The sequence below is a fragment of the Condylura cristata genome, unplaced genomic scaffold (genome assembly GCF_000260355.1).
Source record: "Condylura cristata isolate star-nosed mole 26May11 unplaced genomic scaffold, ConCri1.0 scaffold00032, whole genome shotgun sequence".
NCBI classification, from domain to species: domain Eukaryota; kingdom Metazoa; phylum Chordata; class Mammalia; order Eulipotyphla; family Talpidae; genus Condylura; species Condylura cristata.
Window position 1 is genome coordinate 5,353,858 of NW_004567133.1, and position 24,015 is coordinate 5,377,872.

Consider the following 24,015-nt stretch of genomic DNA (forward strand, 5'->3'; position numbering starts at 1 on the left):
GCCTCCGGGGGCGGCCGCCGGCCTGCCATTGGACGCGCCGTCCTCGCAAAGGAAAAGCACCCCGCGGAGGGTGGAGCGGCGCCCTCGTAAGGCCCGCCCCCCGGGAGTGAATAGGTTGCGTTCCTCTTGGAATGCGCCGCAGAACTGGGGTTCTGGTGACGACTGCCGCGTTCGCTCCCGCAGTCCACTCGCCAGCCCGCCGCCCAACACCGCCGCGCCCCTCAAACCCGCCCCCCTCCGGTGCCAGGTGAGCGCCCCTCTCTCTGTGCGAAGTTCTGGGATCGTAGAGAAGGATCGTGGGGGCGGGTGGGGGTGCCGGACGGCGGCGCGCAGCCTTGCACCCGGGTCCAGCATCGCCCTCTGACCACCGTCGGCTCACACACATCTGCGTCCAGCCCAGACTCCCCGGCCCTTTCCGGCTCGAGCGCCCCGGGGTTGCTGCGCAGTGCACTGCCGGCCTCGCTGCCCGAGTCATGGCGGGGAGGAGCAGAGTGAGATGGAGGCCCTTTGCCTTTTTCTTGCTGGAACCACTGGTGTAAAGGGTCACGACTTTGCCTCCGCATAAATCCCCAGAGGCAGCGAGGGTGTGGGCCGGCTCCTGTACTGTCTCTGAGTTTCCGAAAAGGGTGGTTGGCCCCTGCCCTGGTGGCAGGTGCCCCCTGCTAAGAAGGGGCACCCCCTTGGCAGTGCCCGATGCCCCATTAACATTTTCCCTCTTTCCTTATCATCGGGTGACCTTGATTCGAGGCCTGGAACAGCTGCAGTCCAGCCAGCAGAGGAGCATTTTTCGGGGAAGGGGTGGGGCGCTTGCCTCCTCCCCGCTTACCCTGTATGAGCAGTGAGAATGGCAAACCTCATCTCTTTCCTCCACCTTGGTTTGGGTTTCCTCTGCTCTGTACTTTCCTGAGCTTCTGGTTACCCTCTCACCCCCTTTTTCCTGAAACCCCTCCTCCACCCTGGGGGAGAAGCGTGACCTTGGGATGTCCTTGAGGCTCTGAGGCCTGGGACACCCCTGGGATCTTGGGTGGACTGGAAGGAACCACCCCTATGACAAGATCTGGGTTCTAACCTCAGATCTGGTCCTGTCAAATGAGGGGATGGGGCTCCTCTGCCTTACCTGCAACCTCTATAAATTCTGAAATGTTTTGGTTCGGTTTTGCTTCTAGGCAAAGCAACCCCATGGCAAGGAGCAAGCCAGAAGGGTCCAGCTTCTACATGACCCACCTGTCCATGGCTCTGGCTTATTCCTTTACTCCAGATGCTAGTACGCAGCCCCACCCCCAGCTGGGCAACACCCAGCAACAAACAGAGTTAGGAAAGGTACAAGAGACAGCCTAGTATAGGGAAGTTGGTGCAGGGGCCAGGAAGAGTCCCGAGACCTGCTGGGTGTGGGGCAGGGGAGGTAGGGAACCTCTGTCCTCACCTCCAGGCAAGAGGCCCTGCTCTTTGGGAGGCTCAGCTAACCAACCACTCTCTCATCTGTCCTCTGCCCAGGATCTGACCGGCACCATGCCCTACCAATACCCAGCACTGACCCCGGAGCAGAAGAAGGAGCTGTCTGACATAGCTCTTCGCATAGTGGCTCCAGGAAAGGGCATCCTGGCTGCAGATGAGTCCACTGGTGCGGGCAGGACACTGTGGGAGGGCTCAGGGTGGGGGTGACAGTCTGAGTGTCTGCTAGCCCCTTACTCTTGTGCGTTGCTCTCTTCAGGGAGCATTGCCAAGCGGCTGCAGTCCATTGGCACTGAGAACACCGAGGAGAACCGACGTTTCTATCGCCAGCTGCTGCTGACTGCAGACGATCGTGTGAACCCCTGCATTGGGGGTGTCATCCTCTTCCATGAGACACTCTACCAGAAAGCGGATGATGGGCGTCCCTTCCCCCAAGTTATCAAATCCAAAGGCGGTGTTGTGGGCATCAAGGTGAGGGGGCTGAGCCTTTGGGCATGAGATTTGAGATGGGTAGGTGGGAAGAAATCAGTCATAGACTGGGGATGAACACAGTTGGGATCCTAGAAAGTTCTCTGCTGCTGTCACCTCGGAAGCATATGTGAGAAAAACTAGAAACTTCTGGGACTCGGTTGGCATTTGTAATTTTTGCAGTTTTAAGAACAAGATATTATCCTGATTGTACAGATTAAAAACCAGAAGTTCAAGGCAATGAAATGTTTTGCTCAGGGTTGTGGTAGGAGCCCATGCTCTTATCAGATAACACCCCATGTGTCCTCCCATAAGACCAGATACTGTACCTAAGGGCCAACATTTCCAAACCATGAGATGCCCCTTGAGAGAGTAAGATGGGGCAGATTGAGACTACAGAGGACAAAGGATACCAGAGGTCATTTCCTCTCTCTTAAGATGTATTCCCCAACCCCACAGGTAGACAAGGGTGTGGTGCCTCTGGCAGGAACAAATGGAGAGACTACCACCCAAGGTGAGAACTGCTGACAAACTCCCCTTCCTTACTGACCCAGCTTACCCTATCCATTACCCCTCTGGGTACCCTGGGTGGAGGGAGTGACCTGCCCCCTTCTCAGCCATGATCTGACAACTCTGTCCCCCTCCAGGGCTGGATGGGCTGTCTGAGCGCTGTGCCCAGTACAAGAAGGACGGAGCTGACTTTGCCAAGTGGCGCTGTGTGCTGAAGATTGGGGAACACACCCCCTCAGCTCTTGCCATCATGGAAAACGCCAACGTTCTGGCCCGTTATGCCAGCATCTGCCAGCAGGTTGGCCTGCAGTCCCCAACAAGCCACTCCCCACCTCATTTGGTTCCAGAGCGTCAGCTAGCTTGCCACCATCTGCCAGGATACCCACCTCCCCCAAGACAACTGTTGCGGATCCTCACCAGGCCTCCAGCCTGGTCCTGTGGAGGACACTCAAGGGCTGTTCGAGCAGATAGGGAATCCGGGTGGTTCTGAGGAGCAGCCTCTCCTACAAACTGCTGAGGGCTTGGAAGCCAATAGTCTGTCATCATGGAGATAAGATCTTGGTTGATGGTTGTGGAGGGCTGCAGGTGGGGTATTGTTAGGAGGCCTGATGGCTACCCTATTCCTTGCCCCACAGAATGGCATCGTGCCCATTGTGGAGCCTGAGATCCTCCCTGATGGGGACCACGACTTGAAGCGCTGTCAGTATGTGACTGAGAAGGTAGGTTGCCTGCCTGTGCAGTGTGGTGGTCAAGGCAGCTAGGCCTGGGACCTTGGGTAGACCCCTGTCCCCCCTACTCTGTCCTACCCCATCGTGGCCTTGCCCTGCTCCAGGTGCTGGCTGCGGTCTACAAGGCTCTGAGTGACCACCACGTCTACCTGGAAGGCACCTTGCTGAAGCCCAATATGGTGACCCCAGGCCATGCCTGCACCCAGAAATTTTCTCATGAGGAGATTGCCATGGCAACCGTCACTGCACTGCGCCGTACAGTGCCCCCTGCCGTCCCTGGTGAGATCATACCCTCATCTTGACCTCTGCATGGTCGATAAACTACACTCACAATTCTCATGTCCACTGGTCTGATTTCCAGGTCAGCTTTCAGGGGTTTCTACAACCCTGGGTCTCTGACTACAACTCCTCCCCTCATTCCGCCCCTTGTTCTACAGGGGTCACCTTCCTGTCTGGTGGCCAGAGTGAGGAGGAGGCATCCATCAACCTGAATGCCATCAACAAGTGCCCCCTGCTGAAGCCGTGGGCCCTGACCTTCTCCTACGGCCGAGCCCTGCAGGCCTCTGCTCTGAAGGCCTGGGGCGGAAAGAAGGAGAACCTGAAGGCTGCTCAGGAGGAGTATGTCAAACGAGCCCTGGTAAGGCAGGACTGGGAGAGGGTGGGATGCAGGGGTGGACAGGGCTCTCAGAAGAAACCTCACTCAGGCTCCTCTCCCCTCTTAGGCCAACAGCCTCGCCTGCCAAGGGAAGTACACACCAAGCGGCCAGTCGGGGGCTGCAGCCAGCGAGTCTCTCTTCGTCTCTAACCATGCCTACTGAGCCGTAGTGTTCTAAGGCTGCCCCCTCAACACTCCAGGCCCTGCCCCTCCCACACTCGAAGAAGGGGCATCATCCAGGGCTCCAGGCTGCTTTTTCCTACTCTTGCCTCCCTCGTGACACTGGTGTGTGGTGTTGTCTGTGTATGCTAATAACTCCATCGCCCTTTCCAGCCCACTGCCAATAAACAACTATTTAAGGGGGCGTCGACTGTCCATGTCTGTAGTGTTTGGTGCAGGGGAGGGCCAGGGAAGGTGGGAGGACCTAGAAGAAGAAAGAGTCCTTGTATTGTGCTTTTCCTTCATAAGCAGGAAGATGGTGAAAGGGAGGTGTTTAGGACCTTCCTGTTTGGTTTTATACTTGCCCAGAGCTTTGAGAGCAGAGCTTGTGAATTTTCTTCCAGTTACCAGGTGCTCCACCCCTTTACCAGCAGCATCTGATACTGCAGCTACAGACAAAGGCAGCCACAGACTGCCCAGTGCTATGAGTCAGGAAACATAATGAGTGTTCTGTGAGCAGGTGCTGTTACTCCTGGTTTATGCTTAAGGCTATGCTGCCCTAGATAGCACTGTTTCTTGGTGGAAACAAGGTTATGAGGGCATATCTCCTTCCGTGGCACTGTTGAGCTGGTCTGCCTCCCCATATTAATGGCAGATGGGAACAGAACTAGCTTCTTTGGGCTGTGGAACCCCTTGAAGTACTGGAATCTTCAATATACCCCCTTGACAAACATGCACACAGAGAACTGTGGGGGCTCAGATTCTTGGCTAAGAACAGAATCTCGGTAGCTGTTGCATTCCACGAAGCACCTCCTCCCAAGCAGTGCCTTGTATTGTTTCCTAATTAACCAGGCTGAGGCGTAGCAGTACCTAGGTCAGGTCTTTTCAGTTACCAGAGATCCTAGTGATCAGGGAACAGTTAAGTCCTGCCATATCCCAAGTTTCTTCCATGAGCTCTTTCCTCTTCCCTTTTAGAGAGGGAAAAACTAGGATTTTCTGATCTCTCAGCATCTACTGACACCGTGTAATGATCCTCCAGAACTGACTTGACTTATGCTCTTCTAGGAATTTAAGAATTCAGTCTTTTGCTTCCCTGCGTATTTGCATTTTTACCTATATACAAAACCAAACCTATTTTTAGAGCCCTTTCAACACTGCACTCACTGCTGTGCCTAATCTCAATTTTGTGAAGCAAAATCTAAGGTACAGCAAATAAAAACTGAAGGTCAATTGAGGATAAAAAGGACATTCCAAAAGGAAGGAGAAAGCGCAAAGATACCAGGAAGTTTCCTTAAAGATCAGCTGCTTCCTCTGCGTGAAGCAAGAGAGAAAAAAATAGAGGACTTCAAATGCCACCTTGGGGACTTTGGGATTTACAATGGCAGAGTGGGTTCCAGAAAGTGGAAGTGAGGAGCAAGATGCTTGAGGACACAACTTTACTGGGTTCAAATTCCAATCTTGGTTCAAACCCAGGAATCTTTGTTATGTAATCGTGAACTGCCTCTGGGCCAGTTTCTTCCTCCTAAAAAACAATAAAACTTGCCGACAATAGGCGCAACTGGAGGCTGTCAAGGATCTAGGAAAGGGGTGGTCCTATGGACAGGCATACATAAGCTTGTATGAGGAACTCCTTTCTGCTTCGAATTTCGGCGGGCCTCCATGCAGAAAGTCTGGAGCCATGGAGACATCTGGACCCGCCCCTGCAGACACTGAATGACGATTTATGGAAGCTTACTGTGCCCTGCGGGCCTTGTTCTGAGCACTGGGGCTATAATGGGGCGGCCGACCAAGACCGGTAAACGAAACCGTGTGACCAACTTACACGGCGAAGCCTGGCTCGGCTTCAGTTTCCCTAAGGGAGCCAGGAGGGGCCCGGATGGGTCTGTACAGGCCTCATTGCACCAGTGGCTCACGACTTCCGCCCGCACGGCGCCCACATCCGGCTCCTTGGGCTTGTTTCCATTCTTTGGCTTGAGAGGTGGGGTTGAGGGCGCGGCGCGGGAGGGGGCGGTGTGTATGACGCCACTACCGGCGCGCGGCGGAACTGCTCTCCGTTTGCTTCCGCGGCGGGGCCGGAAGTAGAAGCGGCGGCGGCGGCCCAAAGCGGATTGAAGGAGCAAGGCAAGGAGCCAGAGCGCCGGAGCCGGAGTCGCAGCGGGGGTAATAGTCTGAGGCCCCTCTAGGCCACCGTCCCTAGCGCGGGACCGCGGGGTTCGACGGGAGTTAGCTGGGGGCCGCCAGGGCCGTGGGACGCTGGGGGTCCTGGGGCCGATGTGAGGGGGAGGTCGGGGGTGGGGGGGGTCAGCGCCAGAATTCAATCGGCCCCCCCTCCCCGACGCCCCCTGATCCGCGGGCTCACCTTCGCCTTTCCCAGGAGACCCCTGTGCGGAGCGGAGGGGGCGGCGGCCCCGGCTCTGACCCGCGCTGGGGGTGGGTGGGCCATGGCGGAGATCAGTGACCTGGACCGGCAGATCGAGCAACTGCGGCGCTGCGAGCTCATCAAGGAGAGCGAAGTCAAGGCCTTGTGCGCGAAGGCCAGGTGAGCCGGCCACCTCGGGGAGGGGAAGCCCAGACCTCGGGGAAGGGCGGACGGACTCCCGGTTCCGACCGAGCAGACCAGCGCAGGGGTCTGGGGTCGGCCCATCCTGTAAGTTTCGCAGAGGAGCGGAGTAGGGTCACTTTTGTCGGGAGCAGCCAGCCTACTGGGGAAAGATGGACCTGGATAAAGACACTTAGAAGTATGAGATGATGTGTTTTCAGTGGAACAAAAGAGTTATAGAAAGTACTTGGAAAGCTCAGGGAAACAGCCCGGTCTGGGGGGAGCCACGGAAGACTCCTTGGAGAAACTGGATTTTGAATAAGTCCCGAAGAGAGAATAAGTTGATAAAAGGGAGTGGCAGCAGCAGAAAAAACGGTTGAGGCAAGAAAGCTAAAGACTGATTTACAAAATTTTGCTAGTTCTAACAACAACCCTTAAAGATGGGTGTATTGTCCCCGTTTTGCAGGTGAAGACTCTCATGGTCAGAGTCACCAGCAAGTAAGGAATGGAGCCTGAAGCCAGTTTTGTATGTCCTTTTCCTTTCGGGGCCTTCCTGTAGGAATGTAGAGTCAGAGTAGGAGCCTAAGAAGTGGCCGGCACATAAGCCGCCACAGAAGCAAGCACGGTATGAGAGGTGCAGCTCAGACTTCCACGGAAAGTAGGAGGATGTAGTGGTTCGGGCCCCAGGCTTTGGATATGATGACGACTCTAGCTGCGAATTTGAACTCTGCCGCTTACTCTGTTGGTGATCTTGAGGTCACTGAAACTCGATTTCTTCGTCTGTAAAGTGAGAATAATCGTACTTGGTGAGGTGGTTGTGAAGAGTTGGCGCTTAGGATGAGCTCAGCGTAGTGTTTGGTAGAATGTTAGGGTACTGGAGGTGTTGTAGGAAGAGGGCAGTGCTGATGCGGGTTGAAGGCATCAGAGAAGGCTTATAGGGCGGCCTTGAAAGGTGAAGGTAATGTGAGCAGCTGTGGGCAGGGTGAGTGAGGAAGGGAATTCCAAGCAGAATAGGATAAGAGTGGAGGCTGTGGGATGTGTGGGCAGCAGTGGAGCCACCAAGTCGCATGTCTTCCCTGAGAAACTGTTCAAGTGTGGCTTCCACCGAGCTCAAGCATTATGGGAAAAGAGCCAGCCGGGTTACCCTGCGTTTACTGGACAACAGGCAGTGATTAGCCTGTCTTTGTGCTGGCAGACAACTGAAATCCATTTTTCTTTGCTTAGCAGACCTATGGGGTTGGAATTACTTGCTCCATTTTAGACAACAGGAAGCCATGATTCCTAGAGGCCTAGCGACCTGACTGAATTCTCCCACCGAGAAGGTGGCTGGCCACATGAGTTTGAACTTTCAGCCATCAGACACTTTGCTTGGCTTTGACTCCCACAGACTGAGCCTGTAGGGGGGTGGCAAGGCCCCTTTTAAATGCTTATCTGTGACTATTGTGCTTTGCTAACTTAAGAAAATTTCACTCACCAGACAAGTCCCAAGATTTTTTAAGTCTTGACTGCTAATCGCCCTTGACTAGCATATTTTGGGAACATAAAGCAGTGCTGACTGGCCCTATTTATTTCCCCATGAGGTCTCATGTCCCCCACCGGGCCTGAATCGGTGTTGATGGTGATGAGAGCTGATGTGTGGATGGCTTGATGGTGTTTTAGAAGAGAAGCTGTGTTCAGTTTCTGTTGCCTTCTGCAGCAGCCCTGTGAAGTAGGTGGGACAGGAGTGAGTTTTCACTGAAGAGGAAACTGAACCTCAAAGAAGAGAATGTCTTGCCCAAGGTCTTCTAGTTTAGTTAGAGGGAGATTGGTTTTATATGCAGAGCTTGACTAAACTCTGTGCTGATGAACAGCCAGGCGGAGACATAGATTGTGAGAGAGGCAGCAGGAAGCTGGGAGATGTGAGTCCTGCCCAGTTGAAACCAAGATGAAGCTAGGAGATACTTCACTCGGCTGTTACTGTCCCAGGCCCAGTCTGAGGGGGGCAACTCTTGCTCCTGGCCATGGCCTCCTGGGTTACTCTCTGGGGGCCCAGGACAAGGTTGGAGTATCCACAGCTTCAGCTTGTTCACAGACTCAAATCCTTCAGACTACAGATACCTGAAATGTGTGACCTGAACTTGCCACAGATGAAGAACAGATGATTTTGAATCAGGTGCTCTCTAGGCTGCATCCTAGCTTTGTCACCTATGAACAGCGTGGCCCTAGTTATGTCATTTACCTCTGCGTCTCTGTGTCTTTTAAATTATGAGACTGCAGTGAGATTCTGCAGATCTAGGGACTGATACTTCAGCAAGTTTACTAAAGGTCGCATTGGTTGTGGAAGTAAAAGTGAGCAGGCACAAGCATCAGCAGGCTGTTGGCATGCTGCAGGTGACAGTTGGGCTGGACAGTGAGCTGGCCCAGAATGACAGGTGGAGTTTTGATCTGAGGTTGGTGGAAGGGGCTGGCATAGATTCTCAGGAAACTGGGCTCCTGGGTTCTGGTTCACCCAATCTCCAGCTTTGTGAGCCTGCCCTTAGTCTATTGAAAGGTTATTTTAAACCATTAGTGTGGAAGGCGTTCAGCACGAGATGCAGGAGAGGTCGCAAGTCCCACCGCTCTGCGGCCTCTCATGCTATCGCCAGTGCCTCTTTCCGTTCCAGGATAGCCAAGGTACACCTCCCGTAGGCCGTCACGAAACCCCCTTTCCCTGAGCTCAGGGAGCTCTCAGTCGAATGCACAGAGAATGACAGTGATAACTGGGTCTGGCTCTCCCACACCAGAATAGTGCAAATGGGAGAGCCTGACCATGGAGCCAGGGCACCTTCGTTCAACTCCGCTGGAATGACCACAGCCGCTGGCTTTCTCTGAGCAGCAGGAACCATCACAGGGCCTGCCTTTGAGGTGGTGGTTTGATTGTCCATATACAGCTCTTGCTGCAGGCCAGGCACATGGTGCGAGCTGGAGTGTTCATTGCTGTCATTTTCATCGAGGCCAAATTTTGGGTGGATGGTACTACTGAAGCTGAGGGTCTGCAACTGGCAGTGGTCATTCTCACGCTCACTGAGTGGGAGTAGACTGCACTGCAAGGTCAAATGAGAGAACAGAGTCTTCCTTTTTTTCTAAATGAACAATGAAAAGGTAGTAAAGTATCCTTTTGAAGATGCACCTGATGACTGGCCCCCACACCGACCCCACCCCACCGCCTTTGGACAGCCTGGGGAATTTCCTTGTGATGGACAGAGACTGAGAACTCAGCCAAGGGCCCAGTCTTGACATCCAGGCTGAGCAGAGAACTCTGTGTGGACAGGATGTGTGTTTTCTGGGAGTGAGTGCTGACGTGAGAAGGGAGCGGCAGGGCGAGTCAGGCCTGGGATGGCACAGCTTTCTTGGAAAGACCGAATGCTGGGATGAGAGCTAGAGCTCTGATCTGTTGGCCACCAGGAGCTTGGAAGGATGCTGAGCAGGCAAGCTGCCGCCAGCCTGTCTGGGGAACTTGCCTACTCACTGCTGCCCCCTAGAGGTGGAAGGACTCCCTCCTACCCTGCCGCCGCGGAAAAGTCAGGGATTGGGCTGGGCTGGGCTGGGCTGGGCTGGGCTGCGCTGCGCTGCCTGGCTGTGGTGACCCTGGTCTTCTCCTGTCTCCAGAGAGATCTTGGTAGAGGAGAGCAACGTGCAGAGGGTGGACTCACCAGTCACAGTGAGTAGCTTTTGTCCCTCCAGAGCCTCACGTGGTCTTTGGGGCACATGGGCTGTCCCTTTAGGCTTGCACGCTCCCTCTTCCCTGGGGACCCAGAGAGCCCCATGTAGCTGTCTCCCTCCTCCCTCTTCAGGGGAGCCTTATTACAAGAAGTGGCTGTTCCTGGAGGAGTCTTCCGATCTGTTGGATGGGTGCTTTTGGCCAGGGCAGGACTGTTAGTAACTACTGTGAGAGCTGTAAGGGGAGTAGGGAGAGGTGGTGGAGCCTCCAGGAGCTGCAGGTCTAGCTGGAAGGACCTGGCTCTAGCTCTTGCCCACAGAACTCGCTGTGGGAACAGGACGGGAAGGGATGCCCCACCAGGCTAATGTGGGGGGGCATGCAGACTTTTGGCCCTTGGAAGCAGGGGCTGCTCCATGAATAAGGATCTGCTAGCGCAGAGGCTTTTGGGCCGTGACTTCCCACCTACCTTTTCACTTCCCAGGTGTGCGGCGACATCCACGGACAATTCTATGACCTCAAGGAGCTGTTCAGAGTGAGTGTGGGGAAACACTGGGGAGATGACCTGGGGGTGTGACTGCAGGACCCGCTAATTGAGAGTGGAAGCTTGAATCCGATGAGTGAATGGGGGCAAGAAAGTTCTGGTTAGGTTGGCTCATTGTGAAAAAAACGGCCCCAGCTTGACTGGAAAGTGAGCCACCTCAGTGGTTAGGGGACAGTTGAAGAACAGATCCTCTTCTCCCTCCAGGTTGGTGGTGATGTTCCTGAGACCAACTACCTCTTCATGGGGGACTTTGTGGATCGTGGTTTCTACAGTGTTGAAACGTTCCTCCTGCTGCTGGCACTTAAGGTGGGAGCCCTTGACTTCTGGGTCGTCCTAGCCTGGCCTGTCTGCATCCTTCCCGCCCTCACCTCCTTTCAAGCTGTGCTGCTGGTGCTCATAGATTCTGTGTGTGGAGGTGGTCACAGGAGCTTTCCTTCACTTGGGGCATTTGATTGGGCTCCTGGAGCAGGAGGTTGGAGTAGTGGCATTGGGGGGGGAGGGAAGAGAGGCTTCCAGAAAGTAGCAAGGGCTGTGTTCAGCTGAACTCAGTGGTCGTCAGCAGAAGAGTGGTTGCAAGGGGCCAGCACCTGGTGGCCATGCTGTGGGCTTGCTCTGTGTTGGTAGGTGAAAGAGAAGCCATTTCAGTCGATGGGTGGGGGTCAGCTTTGCGTCTGGGGGCCTGTAAAGTAGATGAAGTGTGATTCCAGGAAAAGATGACCTGAATCTGGACTGGACAGTAGGGATGTGGATGGAGTAGGCTGCAGATGGGAGGTGATCGGAAGGGGGAAAGAACCTAGACCCAGCCCGGGCTTGCTTCAGGTTCGCTATCCAGACCGCATCACCCTGATTCGGGGCAACCATGAGAGCCGCCAGATCACCCAGGTCTATGGCTTCTACGACGAGTGCCTGCGCAAGTACGGCTCCGTGACTGTGTGGCGCTACTGCACGGAGATCTTTGACTACCTCAGCCTGTCGGCCATCATCGATGGGAAGGTAGGCCATCCACAGGGCTCCGCAGTGCTGGACGGGGTGGGGGGAAAGTTTCTGGGCCTGACTCTCAGCTCTTCTTTCCTGCTCTCCCCGGTAGATCTTCTGCGTGCACGGGGGCCTCTCTCCCTCCATTCAGACCCTGGACCAGATCCGGACAATTGACCGAAAGCAAGAGGTGCCTCATGATGGGCCCATGTGTGACCTGCTCTGGTCGGACCCTGAAGGTAAGGGTGGCAAGCAGGCAGGTAGCCTCTACCCTTAGTTGAGAGGCTGAGAGGTGGTTCTAGCAAGTTCCTTGAAGGAACAGAAAGCCAGGTGAGTTTGGGGAAAGGCAGAATAGGCAGGTTTTCACTGGCATCTGTATTTGACCTGCCCATAGCTTGGCACCATCAGGAGGATGGGGAATGTGGGAAGCAGGGTGCTCTGAGCCCAGAGAGGGGGTTGAGACCTGTATGTCATGGCTCAGAGGCTTTTTTAGGATGAAACCATTGGTTCCCTTAACATTTAGAACTTACCAGTAGTTTTTACCAAGGTCAGATTCCCAGAATGGTAGCCCCGGGAGGACCCCTTTGTTAGAGGCTTCTCGGCCAAGATAGAGCAGGGCTGAGGTGAAAGCTAAGTCTCCCAAGTGCCAGTCCGGGACTGCCCCGTCGCTGCCATGCCGGCTTAGTCTGCCTGCCTCCCAGGGCTGGGACTGCCCAGTCACATCTGCTCCGCTGGACTCGCGCCTCCCTTCACATGTGAGTGCCTGTTGTTTGGACAGAAAACCACATGACTCTGCTGCTTATGTAGTGGTTCCAGCTACCAGGAACTTCTTTCTGCTTTGGAGCTTATCTGATCCAGCATTTGCCATCCTCTCCCTTAGAAGCACCCAGTACACATTCAGGCCCCTGAGCTCATGTCCCCTCCGGCCGATTGGTTGGGGGGAGGTGGGGGTCAAGTCATTTGCCTTTAAAAGGCAGTGGACAGAGAAGCCTTGACACCCTTACCCCATTCCTACCTTCATTTGCCTCAGACACGACAGGCTGGGGTGTGAGCCCTCGGGGGGCTGGCTACCTGTTCGGTAGTGACGTGGTGGCCCAGTTCAATGCAGCCAACGACATTGACATGATCTGCCGCGCCCACCAACTGGTGATGGAAGGGTACAAGTGGCACTTCAACGAGACTGTGCTCACCGTGTGGTCAGCACCCAACTACTGCTACCGGTGAGCAGCCTGGACCAGGAGGTCAAGATGGGGGAGGGGGTCCAGGACGGCCCATTCCTGTAACACTGCTACCCTCTGGCTTCCAGCTGTGGGAATGTGGCAGCCATCTTGGAGCTGGACGAGCATCTCCAGAAAGATTTCATCATCTTCGAGGCTGCTCCACAGGAGACACGGGGCATCCCCTCCAAGAAACCCGTGGCCGACTACTTCCTGTGACCCCTTCGGCCCCTGCCCCTCTCCAGCCCCACTGGCCCTCGGACCACTGTGACTCTGCCCTCTACTCCAGATAGAGGCTGGGCAGCGGGGTAGGGAGTGCCCCCGACTCTGCTCGCCCTGTCCCAAAGAGGGCACTTCGAGGGTGAGGACTTTGGAGAGGCTCGGAGCCTGCGCTCCATGCACTCTCCTTTCTCCCCACTTGAACCATGACGTTTCCAATAATTTTTTTGTTTTTGTTTTTCTTTTTGTTTGTTTGTTTTTAGATAAAAATTTTGAGGAAAAAAGGAAAAAAATTCTAATAAAAGAAGAAAAATGTCAGACTGGATTGGGGATTTGGGTTTGTATCACACAGATTGGGAATGAACAGTGATGCTAGTCTGGCACGTTGTGGTGGGGGGGGCTTTTGGGGGTGGACACAGGCCCTCCCTTAACTATCCCAGAGCCTGGCTTCCACTCCCTGACTAACTGCTCCCCAGAGGCTTCCTGGGTGCTAGGTTCAGATCTGGCTTCCCAAAGGCAGCCTTGCTTTTTCAAAGTTGGTCAGGACATTTGGACAGGCCCGTTTTCCTGCAGCGAAAAATGATCTATATGCACAGGCCAAGAGCTGGAAGCTGGCAGTCTAGACCCCAGCCTGCGTCTCCCCACAAAACCTTTGCTCACCCAGCCCTGCCCAGGGCCAGACGCCATAGTCCAGTGTTTCCAGAGCACAGATGTCTTTGGAGTTTTATTAACAAAAATACTCTGGTCTTGAGAACAGACTGGTGTGGCTTGCGCTGGGGCCAGGGGGCAGAACTTGGAGAGCCCACCAGTGAAGCGGGGTGGGGGTGCTGGTCCGGGGCCCCATTTGGCCAGGCAGAGCCTCCCTCCATTCACACAGAGGTGAGAGCCGGGAAGGGGAAGCAGGCCCCAGCTGGACTCCAGCAGCTTAGTCAGAGCTTTGAAGCCAGAGGGGGGTGGGAGTAAAATCAAAGTGTGAAGTAGGGGTGGGGGGAGGCCCAAGGCTGCCATTTGGTGTGGGGGATGGGACCAGTGGAAGTGAGGGGGCAATGGGCTTGGGGGAAGGGAACTGGAGTTTTGTGATGGAAGGCAGGGAGGGGGACAGAGGAGCCCAGCAATAGGGTCAGTACATTGGTTTGGAGCCCACATCCAGGTAACCCCCAGGCCCAGGATAGGGGAGAGGGAAGGGGCCCCCTTGGAGGAAGTGTGAGGCAAAGGGTCCTGGGGGTGCAGCTGCTGGGTATCCTGAGCCCCCTGGCCCAGGCTGCAGCTCCAGAAATGCAGCTGAGTAGGGCGCTGGTCGCCCAGAGTCTAGAGTCTCAGAGAAGCTGGGGTTCCTGAAAGTGAAAAGAGGTAGTCAGGACAGGGGAGGGGAACCCTCATCCCAGAACAGCCCCATCCCTTTGTCCCACTCACCTAGTGGGCAGGTGACCGGGGGCCCCATGAAAGGCTGCAGGGTGCAGAAGGTAGGCTTCGGCACTGGGGCCACCACATGCAGGAGCTGCGGCTGGAGCTGCTTCCTGGGGCACTGGGGTCTGCTCTTGATCTGACTCACGAATATCCCCACCCAGCGTGGAGTCACAGGGACCACCTGGTGCATCTGTGGAGAGAGGGGTAGGTTGGGCCCAGGACAGTAAGCATCAGACGTGGTCCCGTCATGACTGGGACACTCACCTCCACTCCCGTAGGCCTCTCTGGCTACTGGCTCTGGGGCCCGCAGTTTCCTCTTCACACGGGCTTCTCGCTCCCTGGGGAATAGTGATGGTGATGATGATGGTGATGATAATGGCAATAATAGCACTTTCCAGGTGACAGGTATTTCACCCTCCCAGGGATTCTTACCAGGTAGGTGCCATTATACCCATTTTACAGGTGAAGGAACTGAAAACCAGAGGATTCAGTGACTAGAAAGTGGCAGGGCTGGGATTTATTCCTGACTTCAAACTTCAATGGTTCCTATTGAGTTTAGAATCAATGGAAAGTCCTGCAAGACCAGAACACGGTCCAATCCCAACTCGACCCAACTCGTCCCCTCTGCCGTCTCTACTCCGGAGCCCTTTTTTGTCCCTTTTACCTGCTTAATGTATCCTTCTTGTCCGTTCAGTTCAAGTATAACTGCCGGGGGAAGTCCTGACCTCCCATGGCACACGGCCTTGCCTGATAAGGTTTGCCAGCAGCTACCCTTTCATGCTGAGGGTCATCTGTCTCTTGCGCCTGACTTACTCCCTGAGCAGCCAGGGCGAGCTCCAATGGGCAGGACTAACAAGCCAGAGTCCTTGGCAAATACTCGCCAGCATAACCTGGCTCCCAGCACCTCTGACTTACCTCTCCAGCCTTACCACAGGCTACTGCCACCTCAGGGCCCTTGCTTGTGCTCCTCCCTGGTGCACGTTTCACAAGTCTCCATCATGCCCACGCTCCATCACTCCCATGCTTGAGGTTCCCCCCAAATGTTCGCTTCTCAGACCTTTCCAGGTCTCATTGAATAAAGACCTTACCGTAGTCCTTCCTATCTTCCTTTTTCTCATTAGACCTCAGCTCTAACATTGATAAATATATATTTCTCTGGTTTACTTGTCTCCTCTGCCCACTAGAATCACCAGTTCCAGAAAGGCAGGGTTTTGTTTACTGATGGATCTCCAGTGCCTAAGCTTGTTCTGGCCCAATGCAGGTGCTAAATATTTGTCAAGAGTCAATAAATGTTTTTATTTATCACTATGTCCTTGGCATCCAGCACAGTAACAGGTACATAGAGGGTGGTTACTAATCGCCACTTTGTTGAGTGAAGGAGTGAATGAACCAGCAATGCCCACCTTTTACAGTTTCTGCCATTCTCCCGGAAGCCTTTGGCAAAGGGGTTGGCTGCAATCTTCAGTTGTGTGATCTGGGGAGCACACATCCAGGCAGGGTTAAGGCTCCTGCAGCCTGGCAAGGCACCAGCCCGCCAGCCCCACCTATAAGCACGGTTACTCACTCGCGGGTTCTGGTAGGCTGTCACAGAGATGAACGTGGTCTCGGGGAAGCGGAAGGAGGCAACGCCCCCCCAGTGTTGGCTGCAAAGCTGGGCAGCACGCACCAAGTGTATGCGGGGCTGATACTTGTGCATGGAGTGCAAGATGAGCTAGGAAGGAAGAAACACCAGTAACTCCCTACCCTGGGCCCCACCCCACCCTTCAGCCTGGGGTCCCTGCCTGGGCCTCACGTGGCCATGGGGGTCCAGTGTGCTATTGGTGAGCTTGACACGATGGAAAGACACGGGCTGCCGCATCCAGTGAGCACCAGTGGCAGGAGAGTCAGGGTGGATGTAGACCCGGTCAGGTAGGCGGGGCTCAGCCTTGCCACTGGGCTCCCAGCGCCGGCCCTGCCAGCGGTAGCGAGCCCCGTCCACTGGAACCACATCCAGAAGAAATAGGTATCGGGCCTCAGGGTCCAGGCCGGTGACTGACACTCGGCAAGCAGGGAACATGCGCCTGTTAGGGAGGGAAGGGGAGAGGCCTGGAGCTACCCACTGGCCAGGGTGGGCACTGCACTCACATCCAACCTGGTCATAGCCACCGCTCACCCATTCTGTCAGAGAAACGTGGAGGGAGGTGGAGTTAGAACTCAGAGGACAGAGTCATAGAGCTGGAAATTGATCTCATTCCATTTTACAGTTGGGAAACAGGTCAGATGATTTGCCCAGAGTCATACAGCAGACTGGAAGAGTCGGATTCGACACCTAGTCCCTCAAACTCCATCTCAAAACCAGAGGTCGCCTTACCTGAGCCGTGGCATCAGAATCTACAGCTGCCAGCTGGACAAACTTCGGTAAGAAAAAACAAAACAAAACAAAACTGCCTTACCTTCCGCAGAGAACTTTCCATGTGAGGGCCTTGGCTCCTGGCCTCAGAGATCCCACGCAGACCATTTCCCTGCCTCTTGGACCTAGCCACATGTTACCCCTGATCCTGGCCAGATTTCTTGATGGTGGTCACTGATTGGCCCTTGACCTAGTCATAGTCTGAACCCAGACTCCAGCCACAGACTTCTGATCTAGGCCACCTACTAATCTGTCACGCAGTCAGACTTCCAGAACACAGACTATACTGACCTGTGACCCTTGCACAGGTTGTCCTTAAACCAGCCACAGACTCCACAAACCGAGCCCTGACCTGTACCACAGAATGACCCCTCATCTAGTCACACTAAACTTAGACCGCTACCCCTAGCGCCCCAGACTTACACCCATCACCAAGAACTCTGCCTTTCCCAAGAGACCCCCTGCAGGAACACTGGCTTCTCTGACCCTGGCCCAGCCCCTCACCTCCCAGCTTTGGTGATGATCATCTCCGTTCCCACAGAGTTGAACTCTTTCCACAGCTCCCGGTTCTCCAGGCTCAGGCTGACTCCAGGGAGCGAGTGAAGGGTCTCTGAGGCAGAGGGGGGTGGCTCAGTGCCCAGGGCTGGGGGCAGTGGAGGCAGAGGTGGGGGAGCAGTCAGGGTGCGGGGAGCAGCGTCAATCCCCGAAAGGAAGCAATCCAGTTTGGGAGTGTCCAGATCTGGAGATGGGAGAGAATGAGGGGCCAGTTGAAGGACACAGCCACCCCCAACCCCTATTCCAGAGCTAGTCTCAGCTCACCAGGGTAGCGATAGCTCTCTGCCAGGGCAGGCGGGAAGCTGGAATCTGCCCCTGGCTGGGGGGGCCCAAGGCGGTAGCCAGTCCCCAAGGAGGGGTATAACTCTCGCGGATGGTACATGGAGTACTCCTGTCCGGCCTCAGGTCACACTGCCCAGAGTTCCCCAGTGCTGAGAAATGCCCCCTTTATAGCTCACAGCTCAGCCCCTTCCAGACCCAGGATCACAGCCCCTCCCCTCTTTGAGGCCCAGGAGTTGGGCTGAGGTGGAGACCCCTGGGGCCTGGAAGAGGTCCAAGAGGGGGCCGGATACCTGGGTACCCTCCCTTTCCCCCCTCCCCCCTAGGCTTCATTAGCTCCGACCCCCTGCCCCCTCATTACATAATTAACTCCTCGGCCTGATTGATCCCCAGGGGCTCGACAGGGACGCAGTTTGGCGCTTCCGGCCAGCTGGTCCCCTGTTCCCACGGGGAGAGCCCCAGCTAGGATAAGCTACTGAGGGGCGGGGCCTGGATCCTGGGATGGAACCTGGAGTCCTGGCACAGACCATGGCGCCCCCAGGCTTTTCTGACAGGTGCCCCCGCCCCTTCACTTGGAGGCTGGGACTTGGCTGGACTAAGTGTGACGGGAGGGTAAGAGCAGGGTTAGAGGGCCTGGGGACCTCGAGGAATCCAAGGAGTCCGCAACCGAGGCCTGAGCCCTGGAGGCCTTCGTGGTGCCCGATAGGAAAAAACTCCACTTTCGGTCAGTGTCAGCTGTTTAGAAGCACCCACAGCTAGACGGCCGACGCTCGGGCTTCCCAGCAGGTCCCGCGCTGGGGAACCCTGGGAACTACACTTCCCAGCAGGCCCAGCGCCGGGCCTCGGCGCGAAGGAAGCTGACAGACGCCGCCCGGCCGCGCTGCGACCGCTGGAATTTGTAGTTGGAACGAGAGGGGCGCGGAACCCACAACGCCGACGCCGCGGCTTCCCACGAGAGCGGCCCCTAGGCGGCGGCAAAACGCTGAGGCGGAGTTGATGCAGATCAGCCCAGGTCAAGGCCTGGAGAGCCAGAGTGGGCTTGGCAGTCACCACGGGCAGTGAGACCTGCTCTGGGTCCCGGAGAAGGCGCCTGAAGCCAGGTCCAGGAGCGAAGGTGTCCAGCTTTGATCACCACGCCTAACCCTGGGGTCTTTAGAGGTGGGAATCTGCATGCGTGTCCCCTTCCCAGAGTCCACGTGAGTCTGGAGCGGTCTCCACTCCATTGTTTTATTATGTACAAACGCTACAGAACATGGGGAGCAGACACGCGTGGGGTAAGAGGGGACCGGTGGCAGAAGTTCATAGGGCAGACGGTGCACTGGGGCCAAGAGAGCAGCACACAGGCCATATCTATAGGGCAGGCGGGGCAGGAAGGGGTTAAAAATGAGATCCAAGCCAGCCAGATCGCAGGGAGTTGCGGGGGTGTCGTCCACCTTCTGATCTCCCCCCAAGGTCACAGTGCATGCAATAAAATATATGTACAGGAGCTGGGTCCTTCCTCTGCAGGGGCCCTGAGGGTCCAGAGCTCCCTTTGGGCGGAAGGAAGCCAGTGGCGCCCCCTGGCGGCCAGGCCAGGCCGGGCTGGAGCCACATGCGTCAGGAGCAGGGGTCAGTCCCAGCCGTTGTCTTTGATCATGTGGTTGAGCTCAATGATGTACTTCCCCTCTTTGTACTTCTGGCTGCTCTCGAAGGCCTGTTCCTGAAAGGAGGGGAGAGGCCGTCATATTCAGGCAACATGCCGCATCAAAAGACATAGGGGAGTGGAAATGGTCCCATTTTACAAATGAAGAAACTGTCACCCAGAGAACCAAGCCACCTGCCCACAAAAGAGTGGTCTGCAGCAGGGTCAGGCTTCTCACCAACAGGGGACAGACAGAACTACAATCACAGGTACTATTTAAGTACTAACATTGACTCCAACAGGGCAGGTATTTAATTTCTACAAGATCTAGGATTCAAACTGGTAGCCCGAGGGCCAGTTTAGACCTACACAAATGTTCTCTTTGGCCAGCAGAGATTTTAATAACCCTAACTTTAAAATACTACAATATAGGCAGGTCACGCTCACTCCAGTTTGCCACAGACTGGTTCCCTCCACAGATCCACGCTGCTCCTTTGCAGATCCACAGTATATGCTAGCACTTAAGTTTTTCACCTCTGGATTTACAGAGGTTCAGAGAGGCCAAGCTACCTGTCCAGCAACACAAAGCAAAAGTGTGACAGGGCTAGGGGTTAATGCAGATCAGGGCTGCCTGCCTGTCTGTGCCTGAGGAACCACAGCTCAAACAATACCTGAGGAATCCTGTCCTTTACAATTTTCCAAGAGCATCTTTCTTTGCTGCATCTAATCTGATCCCCTAACAATCTTGCGTGTCAGGTGATGACTTTAGCCTCCACTGCCAGGTAAGAAAATGAGACTCAGGGTAGTGAAACCAGACCCAGGGGCAATGAGGACAGGGGTAAAGGAGGCCCAAGGATGCCAGCTCTGTGCTGCTGTGGGGTCTTGGGCAACTTCTCTGACCTCTGAATGACAACATCAGGAGTCTAGAAAAAAACAAACAAACAAACTAGGATTCTAATTCCTGTTCTTTACTTACCAGTTGTGTGACCTTAGGCAAGTTGCCTAACACTCTGGGCCTTCCTTTCTTCTGTAATGTGACGATAATAATAGACTCTACCTATGGGATTGCTGTAATGACTGAATGAGATAATATATGCACACCCCAGTGCGTGGCATGTCAGCATTCAATAAATGGCAACGGGTGCTATCTTCATTGCTAAAATGGGAATGCCTGTGACCAAGAGAGAAAGAAGGGGCTAAGAGAAAAATACTAACAGTCCTTGTGTGGGTCTGCTAATCTTAAGGGACCTATCGAGCTTCCACTTTGTTACCTACAGGTCTGTACTCCTAAAGCAAGGTCAGAACTGCCTGATCATAGGAGCCCAACCCACGAGGTGACTTTCACATCAAATAAGAGCATAAAGCTCGCTCACTCTGGGAAAGGTATGCATCAAGAGGTATGAATGCCGGGGGGTGGCGGGGAGTGCTAATGACAGAAGCACAAACTTACTCCTGACTTATACATCACGAGTTATGACCAGGAAAGCCCTGGGGCTGTCGACTGATGTATAGTGAAGGACCCCAGAAGCTGATCAGTGGAATGCCTTACTGATAAGACTGAAATCCTGACTGGGGAGTCAGGGCTTGATCTCTGAAACCAAGCGATAAGCAGGTGAGAAGTGCAGTTCCACTTTTCTCCTGCTTCTTCTCCTTCTCCCTCTCCTTTTCTGTTTTCCTCATATGATTAATGCTGTCTGGTTAGTTTACTAATAAAAAGGCCAGGATCTTGCTCTTGAGCAGCATCCTGCATTATGTAGCCTGCCTGCTCTACCGCTCCTGTTTCTTTATCAGTGTGGTGTTACCCGATGCAACATCCTTGCAGGATGTGAAAGAGAACATGGTCAGAGGTGAAGAGACAGTTTGACTTGTGCAAGTGGGGCCTGAACACCCTGAAAGATTACCAGATGACTGCTGTGAGGAGGTGATGTCAAGGAGGTCAGGTCAAAGGCTAGCCTGGGGTCAGAGTCACCGACTCACATATTTCCAGCCCAATGTAGTCTTGCAGTTCTCGCAGTGGATGTCAGCGACCGCATGGAGGCCTGTCAGCAGTACCCGCTCCTCGGCTGGCCCACAGCCCACGTTCACCCTGCAGGGACATGGGGGCATCTCAGGGAGGGGCTGGCCATCACGAAACCCCCTCTCTAATTTGTATTTAACTGTTTATCCATTGCACCCAATTCCACTTTTCCCTTGCTTCTTCTACTTCTCCCACAGCTTCCTGCCTGAACCAGGGGGACTTGAAATATCAGCAAGATGCCATGGGTCCCAGATCACAACAGAGGTCAGAGAAAGAAAGGAGGCAGGCAGAATACTCACACAGAGTTGAAGAGGTAGGCACGCCCCTGACTGCCCTGGAAGGACTAAAGGGTGAGAGGGAGAGAGGAGGGGGTCAGGACTACTGGTGGGGAGCAGCCAGACAGAGCCTCCAGCCTCTCAGTCCAACTGTTGTTACCTTGGAGATGAGGTCGTCGTGGTTGGCCAGGTGAGCACGGCAGTGGGCACAGCTATACCTCCGATGACAGTCATCCAAGTAGGCCTGAAATGTCTTGGGCTTTGAAATCCGCACCATGGCGGGGGCCGGGGGCAGTGGCCCCACGCGGGGAGCGGCCCACGGGGAGCAGAGGGAGCCCAGTGCCTGCCAGGAAGGGAGGGGGGCTGTTAGGACCGGGGCCACACACATGCAGGCACGCCCAGAGCCACGGGGACTCTCTCTGTCACACTTGGCTGCTGTCTCCTCTCCCCAGAGCCAGCAGCCTCTCCAGGGGCCAGGGCTGTCTCAGTTTTGACTCATTGAGGAGGCCTCAAGTTGCATCAATGGGGAAACTGAGGCTAGGAGGAGCCCAAGGTGAGTCACCCACCTGCTTTGGGCCTCACCCCTGCTAACATGGCAACTGAAGGTGGAAGAAAGGGGCTTTAGAGTGGAAGAACTGTCATTTCTCAGTTTAGGGGAGCCATAAAGAGGTTAGCAAATGGATGTTTCTTAGGATCTCATCTGAGGTGGTGGGGTGGCTTCACTTGGGGTACAGGGAGATCTCCTGGGGGGAGAGAGGGTCCCTCACCTGCAGAAAGCAGGAGGCCTCATGAAGGTAGAGAGTCATGAAGGGGAGGGGCTCTTACCTGGGAGCGCTGATGCCTTGTCTATGCCGAGGGGGTCTTACCTGCATCGCAGTCTTACCCGAGACCCCCGGGGCTCACCTGGGGCTCAGGGGTTGGGGGGAGCGGACGCCCGGGGGAAGGGGACAGTCCTCGCTGGCGGGGCGGGGGCGCGAGGCGGCACGCAGCCCTGACGATGTGGGCCTCACCTCGCCTGGGCGCGCAGGGCCCGGTCCGCCGGGGTGGCCTGGCCTGGGAGTGGGGGGCGCTCCTGGTGGGCGCCGTCCCCCCCGGCCCGGGTTCGCAGCCGCCGCGACTTGTTTACACCGAGACCAGCTGCTGCCGCCGCTGCGGCGGGAGGGGGAGGGGGCCGGCCGCGGGTCCCGGCGGCCGTCGTGACCAATCAGCGCGCGGCATGCAAATGAGGAGGCGCGTCACGCCGGGCCAGCGCAGGCCGCGCTGCCCTTCCCCCTGCGCCCCGCTCGGTCCGGCCCGGAAATGCGGCTGCGGCCGGCCGCCCAGCCGGCTCTCCTGCTGCCCGGCGCGGTCGCCCCTTTGGCCTCCCGCGGCCCCCGAGGGGCAAGGAGCCGAGGTATCTGGCAAGGGGTTCGGAGGGGAGTGGTGTCTGGACTCTCTCTCCCGAGAAATAATCGCCACAATTATCTGCGTGTCCCCACCGCCGCCACCACTCCTCTCTTCACACCGCAGCAACCCTAGGAGGCAGCTTCTATTGTTCCCATTTCCCCAAAGAACTGAGGTCTACCGAGACCTAGCAGTTCTCCCCGTCATCTAGCTGGTAAGAGGCAAAGCTGAAATTCCCAACTTTGGTGTGATACCACCCTGGGAAATGCAAGCGCTAACGGCGCCCATCCCGGTTAGATCCCCGGGAGTCAGAACTTGGAAGAAAAGCCAGTTCCTACTGTTGAGCCTCGCCTCCTCCGATGTCCCTGCCCGGCACCGCCGGGCTCGGTGTCTCCCGTGGGCTTCCCCCTTCACCTCTCTCACCTCTGAACTCCATTGAAAATGGTTGCACGTGTGTCTGCCAGGCACGTCTTGTCCCCTGTTGTGGGCCCAGTACCTAGCCTGATCTACTCCATAAACATTTGTGAAATCACACAAGGTACTGGACTGAAGAGATCTGTGGAACTTCGGGAGCTTTTGGAATAGGGGACCTGGAAGTTTGAAAAGCCGACAGCAGATGGGTGCTGTGCACTCAGCGGCCTCAGCCATGCCCACCCTCTGCAGCCAGGTGAGGAGGCCCACAGCTGCAAGTCTCTGCAGCTTTCCTAAACTTTAGAGAAAGGAACCATTATCTGTATCTCTGAAGGGGCAGGGGCCCCTGTTCCTGGGAGGGACATTCCTGAGAGTGGAGGCCAGGCTGGCACAGGGTGTGGCATTACTGTGGGTCTGGAATGTGGTAGAACTAGTGGGTCAGGCTGATTGGGGCCCCAAGACTCTGGACCTAATGTGCCATCTTTGCTGTTTCCACCCCCATCCCTGAACCTCTGCCTGCACCCCCTCCCCTGTAG

General features: G+C 55.5%; 4 protein-coding genes across 7 annotated transcripts in view; 2 read left to right on the forward strand and 2 right to left on the reverse strand.

Moving 5' to 3' along the window:
• ALDOA (aldolase A, fructose-bisphosphate) overlaps positions 1 to 4,177 on the forward strand; it is a 5,060-nt gene extending 883 nt beyond the window's left edge. Inside the window, exons 1-9 of one of the 3 annotated variants that reach the window (XM_004692012.2) lie at positions 110 to 247; positions 1,495 to 1,621; positions 1,712 to 1,923; positions 2,380 to 2,434; positions 2,568 to 2,728; positions 3,066 to 3,149; positions 3,263 to 3,437; positions 3,596 to 3,795; positions 3,881 to 4,177. In XM_004692012.2, coding sequence (XP_004692069.1) covers positions 1,510 to 1,621; positions 1,712 to 1,923; positions 2,380 to 2,434; positions 2,568 to 2,728; positions 3,066 to 3,149; positions 3,263 to 3,437; positions 3,596 to 3,795; positions 3,881 to 3,976 — 1,095 coding nt within the window. In that variant the 5' untranslated portion in view covers positions 110 to 247; positions 1,495 to 1,509 and the 3' untranslated portion in view covers positions 3,977 to 4,177. Of the gene's footprint in view, positions 1 to 109; positions 248 to 1,164; positions 1,321 to 1,494; positions 1,622 to 1,711; positions 1,924 to 2,379; positions 2,435 to 2,567; positions 2,729 to 3,065; positions 3,150 to 3,262; positions 3,438 to 3,595; positions 3,796 to 3,880 lie in introns of those variants that run through there. The other 2 variants (XM_012731938.1, XM_012731939.1) reach the window with 2 other exon arrangements.
• A 1,855-nt stretch (positions 4,178 to 6,032) lies between these two features.
• PPP4C (protein phosphatase 4, catalytic subunit) lies at positions 6,033 to 13,457 on the forward strand. Its single transcript, XM_004692013.2, has 9 exons — positions 6,033 to 6,132; positions 6,347 to 6,511; positions 10,139 to 10,190; positions 10,672 to 10,722; positions 10,936 to 11,037; positions 11,551 to 11,724; positions 11,819 to 11,945; positions 12,737 to 12,926; positions 13,013 to 13,457. Exons 2-9 carry the CDS (start codon positions 6,414 to 6,416, stop codon positions 13,140 to 13,142), a joined length of 924 nt encoding a protein of 307 aa, XP_004692070.1. The 5' UTR covers positions 6,033 to 6,132; positions 6,347 to 6,413; the 3' UTR covers positions 13,143 to 13,457.
• A 644-nt stretch (positions 13,458 to 14,101) lies between these two features.
• On the reverse strand, positions 14,102 to 17,875 carry TBX6 (T-box 6). The gene is made up of 8 exons (XM_004692015.2): positions 17,758 to 17,875; positions 17,443 to 17,677; positions 16,342 to 16,609; positions 16,114 to 16,260; positions 15,953 to 16,023; positions 14,814 to 14,887; positions 14,556 to 14,739; positions 14,102 to 14,476 (listed from the first exon to the last, which is right to left on the reverse strand). Exons 1-8 carry the CDS (start codon positions 17,873 to 17,875, stop codon positions 14,263 to 14,265), a joined length of 1,311 nt encoding a protein of 436 aa, XP_004692072.1. The 3' UTR covers positions 14,102 to 14,262.
• Positions 17,876 to 18,982: 1,107 nt separating this feature from the next.
• YPEL3 (yippee-like 3 (Drosophila)) lies at positions 18,983 to 22,838 on the reverse strand. Of its 2 annotated transcripts, XM_004692017.2 has the most exons (5): positions 22,696 to 22,838; positions 21,846 to 22,028; positions 21,710 to 21,753; positions 21,371 to 21,479; positions 18,983 to 19,471 (listed from the first exon to the last, which is right to left on the reverse strand). In XM_004692017.2, the coding sequence occupies exons 2-5, from the start codon at positions 21,960 to 21,962 to the stop codon at positions 19,382 to 19,384; spliced, it is 360 nt and encodes a 119-aa protein (XP_004692074.1). In that variant the 5' UTR covers positions 21,963 to 22,028; positions 22,696 to 22,838; the 3' UTR covers positions 18,983 to 19,381. The 2 variants fall into 2 exon arrangements, with proteins under 2 accessions (XP_004692074.1, XP_004692073.1); XM_004692016.2 differs by lacking the exon at positions 22,696 to 22,838 and having other exon boundaries at positions 21,846 to 22,088.
• Positions 22,839 to 24,015: the final 1,177 nt, after the last annotated feature.

Excerpts from the sequence above, each read along its gene's own strand:
- PPP4C (XM_004692013.2), top strand. The coding sequence starts at position 6,414 with ATGGCGGAGATCAGTGACCTGGACCGGCAGATCGAGCAACTGCGGCGC. Across the intron at positions 6,512-10,138 it reads GCCTTGTGCGCGAAGGCCAG|AGAGATCTTGGTAGAGGAGA; the intron begins GTGAGCCGGCCA and ends TCCTGTCTCCAG. Across the intron at positions 10,191-10,671 it reads GGGTGGACTCACCAGTCACA|GTGTGCGGCGACATCCACGG; the intron begins GTGAGTAGCTTT and ends TTCACTTCCCAG.
- TBX6 (XM_004692015.2), bottom strand. The coding sequence starts at position 17,875 with ATGTACCATCCGCGAGAGTTATACCCCTCCTTGGGGACTGGCTACCGC. Across the intron at positions 16,261-16,341 it reads CACTGGACCCCCATGGCCAC|CTCATCTTGCACTCCATGCA; the intron begins GTGAGGCCCAGG and ends CTTCCTTCCTAG. Across the intron at positions 14,477-14,555 it reads CCCGGTCACCTGCCCACTAG|GAACCCCAGCTTCTCTGAGA; the intron begins GTGAGTGGGACA and ends TTTCACTTTCAG.
- YPEL3 (XM_004692016.2), bottom strand. The coding sequence starts at position 22,073 with ATGTGTGTGGCCCCGGTCCTAACAGCCCCCCTCCCTTCCTGGCAGGCA. Across the intron at positions 21,480-21,709 it reads GCCTACCTCTTCAACTCTGT|GGTGAACGTGGGCTGTGGGC; the intron begins GTGAGTATTCTG and ends ATGTCCCTGCAG. Across the intron at positions 19,472-21,370 it reads CTACATTGGGCTGGAAATAT|GAACAGGCCTTCGAGAGCAG; the intron begins GTGAGTCGGTGA and ends CCCTCCTTTCAG.